This window comes from Carcharhinus amblyrhynchos, unplaced genomic scaffold, assembly GCF_965287045.1.
Source record: "Carcharhinus amblyrhynchos unplaced genomic scaffold, sCarAmb.v2.hapA chromosome_114, whole genome shotgun sequence".
NCBI classification, from domain to species: Eukaryota; Metazoa; Chordata; class Chondrichthyes; order Carcharhiniformes; family Carcharhinidae; genus Carcharhinus; species Carcharhinus amblyrhynchos.
In genome coordinates, this window is record NW_027649854.1 from 254,138 (window position 1) to 267,362 (window position 13,225).

Sequence of the window (13,225 nt, forward strand, 5' to 3'; positions counted from 1 at the left end):
TCCCCCCCTGGGGGCTCAGCCCCTCCCCCCCCAGGGGGCTCAACCCCTCCCCTCCTGCCAGGAGCTCAGCCCCTCCCCTCCTCCCGGGAGCTCAGCCCCTCCCCTCCTGCCAGGAGCTCAGCCCCTCCCTCCCCCCCGGGAGCTCAGCCCCTCCCTCCCCCCAGGGAGCTCAGCCCCTCCCCCTGGGAGCTCAGCCCCTCCCCTCCTCCCGGGAGCTCAGCCCCTCCCCTCCTCCCGGGAGCTCATCCCCTCCCCTCCTCCCGGGAGCTCAGCCCCTCCCCTGAGGGGCTCAGCCCCTCCCCCTGGGAGTTCAGCCCAAGCTGTGGAAAATTTGTCTATGCTGATTTGCATCTCTGGCTCTGAGCCAGTATTCAGGGCGCAGTCATCGGCAAAGAGGAAATCTCTCAGAACAGTCTCTTTCATTTTGGTAATAGCTTGAAATCTCCTCAGGTTGAAAAGCTTCCCATCCACTCTGTACTTGAGGCTGATTCCAGCAACACTGTCCTGGAAGGCATCATTCAGCATGGCAGTAAACATCATGCTGAACAGTGTGGGTGCGAGCACACAGCCCTGTTTGACACCACTGGTGACTGGGAATGCCTCAGAGGATTCTCCACCATCCAGTACTCTGGCCATCGTGGAACTGGTGTACCATCTGAATGCATTTGTGGGGGGCAGCCGAACTTTGACATGATCCTCCACAGGCCTTGTCAGCTGACAGTGTCGAAGGCTTTCGCGAGGTTAACAAAGGTTGTGTAGAGCTCGCGATTCTGCTCCTGACACTTCAGAAGTTCACGCGCAGCAAAAATCATGTCAATAGTCCCGCAACCTTTGCGGAAGCCACACTGTGACTCTGGAAGGAGGCCCAGCTCCAGATGAGTGACCAGACGATTTAGCAGGACTCTTGCGAGGGTTTTTCCTGTGATGAAGAGCAGCGAGATTCCTCGGTGGTTGTTGCATACTTGCCGATTGCCCTTCCTCTTGTAGAGGTGTACGATGGAAGCATCTTTAAGTTCCTGAGGAATGGATCCTTGCTTCCAAAAGGACTGGAACAACTCGGTGAGCTTCTCGATAAATACAGGACCAGCAGCTTTATAGATCTCTGCGGGTATGCCCCTGGAGCTTTGCCACTGGATAGCTGGCTGACAGCTTTCGTGACTTCAGCTACTATCGGTGGGTCATCCATGGCGCTGTTCATATTGACCTGGGGAATCCTGTCTATTGCCTCATCGTTAATAGATGACAGTCGGTTGAGGATGGCTTCAAAGTGTTCAGCCCATCTCTGCAGGATCTGACCCTTCTCTGTAGAACCATAGAAAATTACAGCTCAGAAACAGGCCTTTTGGCCCTTCTTGTCTGTGCTGAACCATTTTCTGCCTCGTCCCACTGACCTGCACTTGGACCATATCCCTCCACACCCCTCTCATCCATGAACCCGTCCAAGTTTTTCTTAAATATTAAAAGTGACCCCACATTTACCACTTTATCCGGCAGCTAATTCCACACTCCCACCACTCTCTGTGTGAAGAAGTCCCCCTTAATATTCCCTTTAAACTTTTCTCCTTTCACCCTTAACCCATGCCCTCTGGTTTTTTTCTCCCCTAGCCTCAGTGGAAAAAGCCTGCTTGCATTCACTCTATCTATACCCATCAAAATCTTATACACCTCTATCAAATCTCCCCTCATTCTTCTATGCTCCAGGGAATAAAGTCCTAACCTATTCAATCTCTCTCTGTAACTCAGCTTCTCAAGTCCCGGCATAAGAACATAAGAAATAGGAGCAGGAGTAGGCCATCTAGCCCTTCGAGCCTGCCCCGCCATTCAATAAGATCATGGCTGATCTGTCGTGGCTCAGTTCCACATTCCCGCCCTCTCCCCATAACTCTTAATCCCCTCTCTTATCAGAAACCCATCAACCCGCGTCTTAAAAATATTTAGCGAGGTAGCCTCCACCACTTCAACGGGCAGAGAATTCCAGAGATTCACCACCCTTTGAGTGAAGAAGTTCTTCCTCAACTCCGTTCCAAACCGCCCCCCCCCTTTATCTTGAGGCTGTGCCCCCTAGTCCTACTGTCCTTTCTGAGCGGGAAGAGTCTTTCCACCTCTATCCTATCTATCCCATTCATCATCTTATACGTCTCAATGAGATCTCCCCTCATTCTTCTAAACTCTAACGAGTACAAGCCTAGTTTATTCAGCCTCTCCTCATAGCTCAACTCCCTCAACTCCGGTATCAGCCTAGTAAACCTCCTCTGCACTCCCTCCAAGGCCAAAATATCCCTGCGTAAGTACGGCGCCCAAAACTGCACACAGTACTCCAGCTGCGGCCTCACCAATGCCCTATATAGCCGCAGCAAGACCTCCCTACTTTTATATTCAATCCCCCTCGCTATGAAGGCCAGCATCCCATTCGCCTTCCTGACCACCTGCTGCACCTGCAAGCTGGGTTTTTGCGACTCATGCACAAGGACCCTGAGGTCCCTCTGCACTGTCGCCTGCTGCAGTTTTTCTCCACATAAGTAGTAATCCTTCCTACCATTCTTCCTACCAAAGTGGACCACCTCACACTTGCCAACATTAAATTCCATTTGCCAATTCCTGACCCATTCGCCCAGCCTATCTAGATCCTTCTGCAGACTCTCCACACCCTCCGCACAATTTGCCGTTCCTCCAATCTTGGTGTCATCAGCAAATTTCGACACCATACACTCGGTTCCCTCCTCCAGATCATCTATATAAATGGTAAATAGCTGAGGCCCCAGCACCGACCCCTGAGGCACTCCACTAGTCACCAACCGCCAATCCGAATAGCACCCATTGACCCCCACTCTCTGCCTCCTATTTGACAATCCTTGCAACATCCTTGTGAACCTTCTCTGCACTCTTTCAACCTTATTTACATCCTCCCTGTAACTAGGTGACCAAAACTGTACACAATACTCTAAATTCAGCCTCACCAATGCCTTATATAACCTTACCATAACACTCCAACTTTTATACTCAATACTCCGATTTATAAAGGCCAATGTACCAAAAGCACTCTTTACGACCCTATCCACCTGTGACGTCACTTTTAGGGAATTCTGTACCTGTATTCCCAGATCCCTCTGTCCTACTGCACTCTTCAGAGTCCTACCATTTACCCTGTACGTTCTACTTTGGTTTGTCCCTCCAAAGTACAAAACCTCACACTTGTCTGTGTTAAATTCCATTTGCCATTTTTCAGCCTGTTTTTCTAGTTGGTCCAAATCCCTCTGCAAGCTTTGAAAACCTTCCTCACTGTCCACTACACCTCCAATCTTTGTATCATCAGCAAATTTGCTGATCCAATTTACCACATTATCATCCAGATCATTGATAGAGATGACAAACAACAATGGACCCAACACCGATCCCTGTGGCACACCACTCGTCACAGGCCTCCACTCAGAGAAGCAATCCTCCACAACCACTCTCTAGCTTCTTCCATTAATGTGGAGATGCTGGCGTTGGACTGGGGTAAACACAGTAAAAAATCTGACAACACCAAGTCCAAGTCCAACCGATTTATTTGATAGTAAACTCACAAGCTTTTGGCGTTTGTCCCTTCGTCAGGTGAATGGAGAGTTCTGGCCTCAGACAGAGCATTTAACAGTACAGACAGTTTACAGATTACTGATTAGAATGTGAGTCTTTACAACTAACCTGCTGTTCAAGTCTTAAAGATACCAACAATGTGGGTGGAAGGAGCATTGAGCACAGGTTAAAGAGATGGGGAGACCATGCAGACGCTACGACAACGGATGAATGAACATCGCTCAACAATCACCAGGCAAGACTGTTCCCTTCCTATTACATAGAACATTACAGCGCAGAACAGGCCCTTCGGCCCACGATGTTGCGCCGACCAGTTACAAAAACAATGACCCACTAGCCTATACCAATCCCTTTTCGTCCATAAACCTATCCAGAGATCTCTTAAACGCCCCCAAACTAGACGCATTTACAACTGCAGCAGGCAGGGCATTCCAATCCCTCACCACCCGCTGGGTAAAGAACCTACCCCTGACATCCGTCCTGTAGCTACCCCCCCTTAATTTAAAGCTATGCCCCCTCGTGCTAGCTTTCTCCATCCGAGGAAAAAGGATATCACTGTCCACTCTATCCAAACCTCTTATCATCTTATATGTTTCAATAAGATCCCCTCTTAGCCGCCTTCTTTCTAACGAAAACAACCTCAAATCCCTCAGTCTCTCCTCATAGGACCTCCCCTCCATACCAGGCAACATCCTGGTAAACCTCCTCTGCACCCTCTCCAAAGCCTCCACATCCTTCCTATAATGTGGGGACCAGAACGGCACACAATACTCCAAATGCGGCCGCACCAGAGTTTTGTACAGTTGCAACATGACGCTGCGGCTCCTAAATTCAATCCCCCTACCAATAAACGTCAAGACACCGTATGCCTTCCTAACAACCAGGGATCTGTTCTAGGACCCTTGCTGTTTGTCATTTTCATAAATGACCTGGATGAGGAAGTGGAGGGTTGGGTAAGTAAGTTCACTGATGACACGAAGGTCGGTGGTGTTGTGGATGGTCTGGAAGGATGTCAAAAGTTGCAGCAGGACATAAATAGGATGCAGGACTGGGCAGAGAAGTGGCAGATGGACTTCAACGCGGATAAATGTGTAGTCGTCCATTTTGGCAGAACCAACGGGATGAACGAGTACACTATCAAGGGCAGGAGTCTTAGTAGTGTTGAAGAGCAGAAGGATCTTGGGGTCCGGTTCCACAGGACTCTTAAATCGGCCTCGCAGGTGGAGGATGTGGTCAAGAAGGCATATGGTGTACTGGCCTTCATTAGTCGAGGGATTGAGTTTAGGAATCGGGAGGTAATGCTGCAATTTTATAAGACCCTTGTCAGGCCTCATTTGGAGTACTGTGCGCAGTTCTGGTCGCCTCACTGTAGGAAAGACGTAGAAGCTATTGAAAGGGTACAGAGGAGATTTACAAGGATGTTGCCTGGACTGGGAGGCATGCCTTATGAAGTTAGGTTGAGGGAGCTGGGACTCTTCTCCCTGGAGAGACGAAGGTTGAGAGGCGACCTGATAGAAGTTTATAAAATGTTGAGAGGAATAGATAGGGTGGATTCTCAGAGGCTATTTCCCCGGGTTGAAATGGTCGCTACGAGAGGACACAGATTTAAGGTGCGGGGAGGAAAGTACAGAAGTGATGTTAGGGGTAAGTTTTTCACTCAGAGGGTGGTGAGTGAATGGAATCGGCTGCCTTCGGTGGTGGTGGAGGCGAACTCGCTGGGGTCTTTTAAAAGACTTCTGGATGAGTATATGGGGTTTAGTGGGATTGGGGGTTATAGATAGGTCTATAGATTGGTAGGTGTTGATGTGATCGGCGCAACTCGTGGGCCGAAGGGCCTGTTTGTGCTGTAGTGTTCTATGTTCTAACCCTATCTACTTGATTCCCAACTTTCAGGGATCTATGTACACATACACCTAGATCCCTCTGTTCATCAACACTATTCAGAGCCCTACCGTTAGCCCTATACTCCACACACCTGTTATTCCTGCCAAAGAGAATTACCTCACACTTTTCCACATTAAACTCCATCCGCCACCTCTCGGCCCAGCTCTGCAACTTGTCCAAGTCCCCCTGTAAACTAAGACACCCTTCCTCACTATCTACCACACCTCCGGCTTTGGTGTCATCAGCAAATTTACTAATCCACCCAACTATACCCTCATCCAGATCATTTATAAAAATTACAAACAGCAGTGGCCCCAAAACAGATCCCTGAGGCACACCACTCATAACTGAACTCCGTGACGAATACTTAGCATCAACCACCACCCTCTGTCTCCTATCCGCCAGCCAATTCCTGATCCAATTACCTAAATCACCCTCAATCCCATACATCTGCATTTTCTGCAGAAGCCTACCATGGTGAACCTTATCAAACGCCTTACTAAAATCCATATATACCACGTCAACTGCCTTACCCCCATCTACCTCTTTGGTCACTTTCTCAAAAAAGTAAGGCACGACCTACCCTCCACAAAACCATGCTGACTATCTCCAATCAATTCATTACTCTCCAAATAACTATAAATCCTATCCCTAATAATTTTTTCTAAAACCTTACCCACAACAGAAGTAAGACTCACCGGTCTATAATTACCAGGGAAGTCTCTGTTCCCCTTCTTAAACAATGGGACAACATTCGCCATCCTCCAATCCTCCGGCACTATACCTGTGACCAACGACGACCTGAAGATCAGAGCCAGAGGCTCTGCAATCGCCTCTCTTGCCTCCCAGAGAATCCTAGGGTAAATCCCGACCGGCCCAGGGGACTTATCTATTTTCAAACCCTCAAGAATATCTAGCACATCCTCCTTATCAACTGCAATACTGTCCAGTTTACAACCCTGTAACCCAGTGTTCTCCACAGCTACATTTATGTCTCCCTGCGTGAACACCGAAGAGAAATATTGGTTTAATGCCTCTCCAATCTCTTCCGGCTCCACACACAAATTCCCACTGCTGTCTCTAACTGGCCCCAATCTTGCCCTAACCAACCTTCTGTTCTTAACATATCTGTAGAACGCCTTAGGATTCTCCTTAATCCTATCAGCCAAAGTCTTCTCATGTCCTCTTTTAGCTCTTCTTAACTCACTCTTTAACTCCCTCCTAGCCAATCTAAAGCTTTCTAGTGCACTACCTGAGCCCTCAAGTCTCATCCGGACGTAAGCCTCCTTTTTCTTTTTAACCAGCGAATCAACTTTCTTAGTGCACCACGGTTCCCTAGCTCTACCAATTCCTCCTTGCCTGACAGGGACATACATATCAAGGACTCGCAGTAGCTGCTCCTTGAAAAAACTCCACATTTCGGACGAACACTTATTGGCGAACACTTCAGTGGTCATGGGCATTCGGCCTCTGATCTTCAGGTAAACATTCTCCAAGGCGGCCTTCACGACACACGACAGCGCAGAGTCGCTGAGCAGAGACTGATAGCCAAGTTCTGCACACATGAGGACGGTCTCAACAGGGATCTTGGGTTCATGTCGCACTATCTGTAACCCCCATGACTTGCCTGGGTTTGCAAAATCTCACTAACTGTCCTGTCTGGAGACAATACACATCTCTTTAACCTGTGCACAATGCTCTTTCCACTCACATTGTCTGCACCTTTAAGACTTGATTAGCAGGCTAGGTGTAAAGACTCACATTCTAATCAGTAATCTGTAAACTGTCTGTGCTGTTATATGCTCTGTCTGAGGCCAGAACTCTCCATTCACCTGACGAAGGGACAAACCCCGAAAGCTTATGGGTTTACTATCAAATAAATCGGCTGGACTTAAACCTGGTGTTGTCAGACTTCTTACTGTGTTTTTCCATTGAGCCAATGTCTAATCCTATTCACTACCTCCCCATGTATATCTAGCGACTGAACCTTCCTAACTAACCTCCCATGAGGGACTTTGTCAAAGGCCTAACTGAAATCCATGTAGACAACATCCACCGCCTTCCCTTCATCCACTTTCCTGGTAACCTCCTCGAAAAACTTTAATAGATTGGTTAAACATGACCTAATGCACACAAAGCCATGTTGACTCTCCCTAATAAGTTCCTGTCTATCCAAATATTTCTAGATCCGATCCCTTATCACACCTTCCATAACTTGCCCACCACCGACGTCAAACTTACCAGCCTATAATTTCCTGGATTTCTTTTGGAACCTTTTTTAAACAACGGAACAACATGAGCCACCCTCCAATCATCCAGTACCTCACCCATGGATACCAACACTTTAAATATATCTGCCAGGCCCCCTGCAAGTTCAACACTAGCCTCCCTCAAGGTCCATGGGAATACCCTGTCCGGTCCTGGGGATTTATCCACTCTGATTTGCCTCAAGACAGCCAGCACCTCCTCCTCTTTAATCTGTAAAGGTTCCATGACCTCCATATCTGTTTGCTCTATTTCTGTAGATTCCAAGCTCGTTTCCTCAGTAAATACGGATACAAAAAACTCATTTAGTATCTCCCCCATCTCTTTTGGTTCCATACACAGTTTACCACCCTGGTCTTCAAGAGGACCAATTTTATCCCTCACTATCCTTTTGCTCCTAACATACCTATAGAAGCTCTTTGGATTTTCCTTCACTCTGTCTGCCAAAGCAACCTCATGTCTTCTTTTACCCCTCCTGATTTCCCTCTCAAGAAGCTTCCTGCTCTTTTTATACTCCTCGAGCATCTGATCTGTTCCTTGCTGTCTGTACATTTCATACAACTCTCTTTTCCTCTTAGTCAGTGTTACAATCTCCCTCGAGAACCAAGGTTCCTTATTCCTATTTACTTTGCCTTTAATCCTGACAGGAACATACAAACTCTGCACTCTCAAAATTTCTCCTTTGAAGGCCTCTCTGTAATAAGAGTTGTACCATCTGTACTCAGGAAGGGGGAACTCCCGAGAGATTGAGGTCTGTAGAGAGTGTTGAGGGCTTCATTGAACTGTTTCAAGGTGTTTCTGTCAGCGTATCCCTGTATTTCATCTGCCTTGGTGCTCAGCCAGGCATCCTGCATTTTACGCAGTTTATTCTGGACTGTCCTGTGAGCACTGGTAAAAGCATTTTTCTTGGCAGCTGAAGATGGGTCGTTCTGACAGACCCGATGAAGATGGTGCTTTTCAACAAGTAGAACCTGTGTCTCCTCATCATTCTCATCGAATCAATCATGCTGCTTGCGGGTGGAGGGCCCACGCATGGACAGCATCCCTGAAGTGTTCCCAGTCATCCTCAGCGCTGCCTGCGAGGTGTGGGTCAGCAAGCTTGATTTTTAAGTCTTCAGCCGGTGCTGAAGCTATGCTGGGGTTCTTTAGCTTGGCAGCATTGATTCTTTTCATAACCTTGCTTCCTTGTGGTCGCTTCTTGGGTCTGACGCGGAGCCTCATTTTGGAGACAATGAGCCTGTGATCTGTCCAGCTGTCAGCACCACACATGGCCTTGGTCACTCTGACATCCTGCCTGTCTTTTCTTCTGACAATGACATAGTCAATAAGATGCCAATGCTTAGAGCGGGGGTGCATCCCGGAGGCCTTGTTATGGATAGACAGATGGAAGGTTGTGTTGGTGATGGGGAGGTTGTGTGCTGCACTGGTCTTCATTAAGAGTAGGCTGTTACTGTTACACTTGCCCACTCCATGCCTCCCAATGACTCCCTGCCAGATTGCAGAGTCACACCCTACTCTTGCACTGAAATCACCAAGCAAGATCAGCTTGTCGGTGCTGCTCACTGCTGATAGTAGGGCGTCCAGTTCTTCGTAAAACTTGTCTTTCATCTCGTCCGGGTTGTTCATTGTGGGGGCATAGGTGCTGATCGGGGTGGCTTGACTTCCGTTCTGTAGCGGGAGCTGTAATGTCATAAGCTGGTCGTTCACACCCTTGGGTAGACCATCAAGTTTCTGAACAAGGTGACTCCTGACAGCGAATTCAACTCCAGCATCACGACGTTCATCGCTGCCACAACCGCTCCAGAAAAAAGTGTATCCACCTCCAGTTTCAGTCAACTGATCTACATTGGCAAGATGAGTTACACCGGGGTAAAACAGAAAGAAATCCCACAACACCACTTTAAAGTCCAAACTTTAAACTGGTGTTGTTGGACTTTAAACTGGTGTTGTGGGATTCCTTTCTGTTTTACCCCAGTCCAACGCCGGCATCTCCACATCAAGACGAGTTTCGCTCAGGGCTGCAATGTCAATGTTGTATCTTGCAAGCTCTCTGGCAACTAAGGCTGTTCTTCTCTCTGCTGTGTCTGCTGTAGGATTGTCCAGAAGTGTGCGCACGTTCCAAGTGCCAATGGTGAGTGGTGTCACCTTGTGTTTTATTTTGTTTGTTTGACTGCAAGATGGGATCCCCACCAGCCGTGGTAAACTGACCAGGGTGTAGCGAAGCAGGCAATGTTTAGGGCACCTTTTCTAGCCCTTTCCTTATTCTACGGAGGTGAGCAGTGTGTTCCTGAAGAGGACTGCTCAGTCGCCCAGGTAGACGCCGAGTTCCACTGCTGCTTCGGTCAGTGGAAAACGACCATTAGACCCGAGCCGCCTGCGTGCAGGTCCGTGATTACAGCTCCCAGTGTATCCACACCTGCTGCTTCATCGCTCGCCCATCACCACAGGACTTCAAGGGTTGAACAGGACACTGATGATGATGATGATGGTGTTGAGACTAGCGCTTGATTTGGATTAAAGTGAGGGAGAGTTGCGCAGCGTCAGCCTCACTCCCTCTTCCCAATTCCCATCTAGATCCAGTGACAAGACAAGAGTCAAGACGGCTGGAAGTGGGACTGGGTGCAGTGGATGACCAGGACGTCTTCTGCGTCTTGTCCTGCTCTCCTCGTTCCACGACGCTTGCAGAGACCGCCTTCTTGACCGTTGGACCTTCCACTGGTCTCTTCCGCTCAATCTTCCGGACTCTGTCTTCACATGCTGGGATAGACATCTCCCTGTCTCACCGAGGGCTGAGACCCTTCGGTTACCCTCACCTGGTTTAGCCGGCTTGTTGAGGCCGTTGCCCGGGGTGTGGCTGCTGTCGCACACAAACAGGGACCACAGGTGGGAGCTGAGTGCCAGGTGGGGACAAAGGATGGACAAACCACCCTGAAAGGACACGACATGTTCCCCCACCAGAGGGATTACCCCTCCCTGACACCCTATACACCCACATGCATTGACACATGCGCGCGAGAATAAAACCCATCAAATTTCTTCTGCTCTGAGGATTCAGAGTATTAATTCTGTTTCTGTCAGATGTTGATGTGGAGATGCCAGTGTTGGACTGGGCTAAGCACAGTACTACACGGTAAACACAGTGCTACAAGATAAACCTGTTGGACTTTAACCTGGTGTTGTAAGACTTCTAACTCTCTCAGACATTGCTGGACTCACATACCCAGCATTAACCTGATTCACCTGTGTCTCTCTTTCCAGTACCTGTGTGAATGGCCTTTTGGAGTGTGTTCCACACGCTGCCTGTCAGTTTATCGGAGACTGGAGTATGTGGAGCGCGTGGAGCCGCTGCTCACAGTCTTGTGGAGGAGGCTCCCAGCACCGGCTGCGGGAATGCAACAGCCCGATCCCACAAAACGGTGGAACCAGGTGCCCCGGGTCACCCGGCCAGAGGAGAGAGTGCAACAACAACCCGTGTGCAGGTGAGACACTGGAGACAGCAATACATACACATAGAACATAGAACATTACAGCGCAGAACAGGCCCTTCGGCCCACGATGTTGCGCCGACCAGCTTTTTAAAAAAAAACACTAACCCACTAATCTAAACCAATCCCATTTCGTCCATAAACCTGTCCACAGATCTCTTAAACGCCCCCAAACTAGGCGCATTTACAACTGCAGCAGGCAGGGCATTCCAATCCCTCACCACCCTCTGGGTAAAGAACCTACCCCTGACATCAGTCCTATAACTACCCCCCCTTAATTTAAAGTCGTGCCCCCTCGTGCTAGCTTTCTCCATCCTAGGAAAAAGGCTATCACTATCTACCCTGTCTAAACCTCTAATCATCTTATATGTTTCAATAAGGTCCCCTCTTAGCCGCCTTCTTTCCAGCGAAAACAACCCCAAATCTCTCAGTCTCTCCTCATAGGACCTCCCCTCCATACCAGGCAACATCCTGGTAAACCTCCTCTGCACCCTCTCCAAAGCCTCTACATCCTTCCTGTAATGTGGGGACCAGAACTGCACACAATACTCCAAGTGCGACCGCACCAGAGTTGTGTACAGTTGCATCATGACGCTGCGACTCCTAAATTCAATCCCCCTACCAATAAACGCCAAGACACCGTATGCCTTCTTAACAACCTTATCTACTTGATTCCTGGGTAAATACTCTGGGATTTTGGATGTTCCAGATGTTCCTCTCCCGGACTCCAGTCGTTGTTATCCTGACACGTCCAGCGTTGGGCTCAGCCTCTGGATTCGAACGCAATGCACTCAGAACTCACTGATTGTAGTTCTCTAATCCATTCGGTTTCTATCTCCCAGGCTGGAGTCCGTGGACCGAGTGGAGCTCCTGCTCTAGGTCATGTGGAATGGGATTTGAGTTTCGGAACCGGAGCTGTGACTCTGATCTCCGGGAATCATGTATTGGGAATGCTGAGGATACACGGATCTGCAATGGGAGCTGTGATGGTGAGTTTCTGGAGATGATTTGGTTTTTATATCACAGGTTGTCAGAGTCAGCAATTCCCACACGTTTTCTTTCAATCACAGCCTGGTTGATGTGGGGTAAATGGTCCAGCTGGTCACCGTGCAGTGTATCGTGTGGAGGGGGTGAACAAGTCCGGAACCGTTCCTGTCTCAATCCACCGTGTCAAGGCTTCTCTGTCCAGAGTAAAACCTGTCAGACCCAGGTCTGTCTCGGTGAGTCATTCCATCTTTACCTGAATACACCACAAAGGTGGGGGAAGGAGGTGGCTTCATGTCAGCGTCACTGGGCTAGTAATCCAGAGGTAAATAAAAACAGAAAAATGCTGGAAAAATTCTGCAGGTCCATCTGGAGAGAGAGAGAGAGAGAGAGAGTGCTGACATTTTGAGACTGTGATTTGTTCAGGGCTGAAGGAAAGTGGAAATATGACGAGTTTTGAACAGTTGGATGGGTTGGGGTTGATGGAGAAATCGGAGCAAAATAATAGGTCAGGCATTGGTTAGAGGGCAGAAGAGGTAAAATAATAAAGATGTCAAGAGACAAAGGGAGTGAGAGTGGGGTGGTGCCCTGGCACAGTGGTTAGCACTGCTGCCTCACAGTGCCAGAGACCCGGGTTTGATTCCCAGCTTGTGGAGTCTGCACGTTCTCCCCGTGTCTGCCTGGGTTTCCTCCAGGTGCTCTAGTTTCCTTCCACAGTCCGAAAGACATGCTGGTTGGGTGCATTGGCCATGCTAGATTCTCTCTCAGTGTACCCGAACAGGTGCCCAAGTGTGGCAACGAGGGGATTTTCACAATAACTTCATTGCAGTGTTAATGTAGGCCGACATGTGACTAATAAATAAACTTTAAACTTTTTAATTTTAAAGTCTAAAGTATGTGTGAATAACGGCATAAAACCCAGTTATTGAATAGTCCGATTCAAAACATTGTCTGTGTTTCTCTATCTACAGACACTGCCCAATCTGAGTACTTGCAGCATTTTCTGTTTTTAAATCAGATTTTGGTGAGTG

General features: G+C 48.5%; 1 protein-coding gene across 1 annotated transcript in view; it reads left to right on the forward strand.

The window, feature by feature from the left end:
* The window catches only part of sspo (SCO-spondin), a gene marked incomplete at its 5' end in the record, with an annotated part of 592,643 nt that overhangs the window by 253,660 nt on the left and 325,758 nt on the right, over positions 1 to 13,225 (forward strand). The window contains 3 exons of the mRNA XM_080183006.1: positions 10,984 to 11,204; positions 12,053 to 12,199; positions 12,281 to 12,430. Of these exons, the coding sequence (XP_080039132.1) occupies positions 10,984 to 11,204; positions 12,053 to 12,199; positions 12,281 to 12,430 (518 nt within the window). The remainder of the gene's footprint in view (positions 1 to 10,983; positions 11,205 to 12,052; positions 12,200 to 12,280; positions 12,431 to 13,225) is intronic.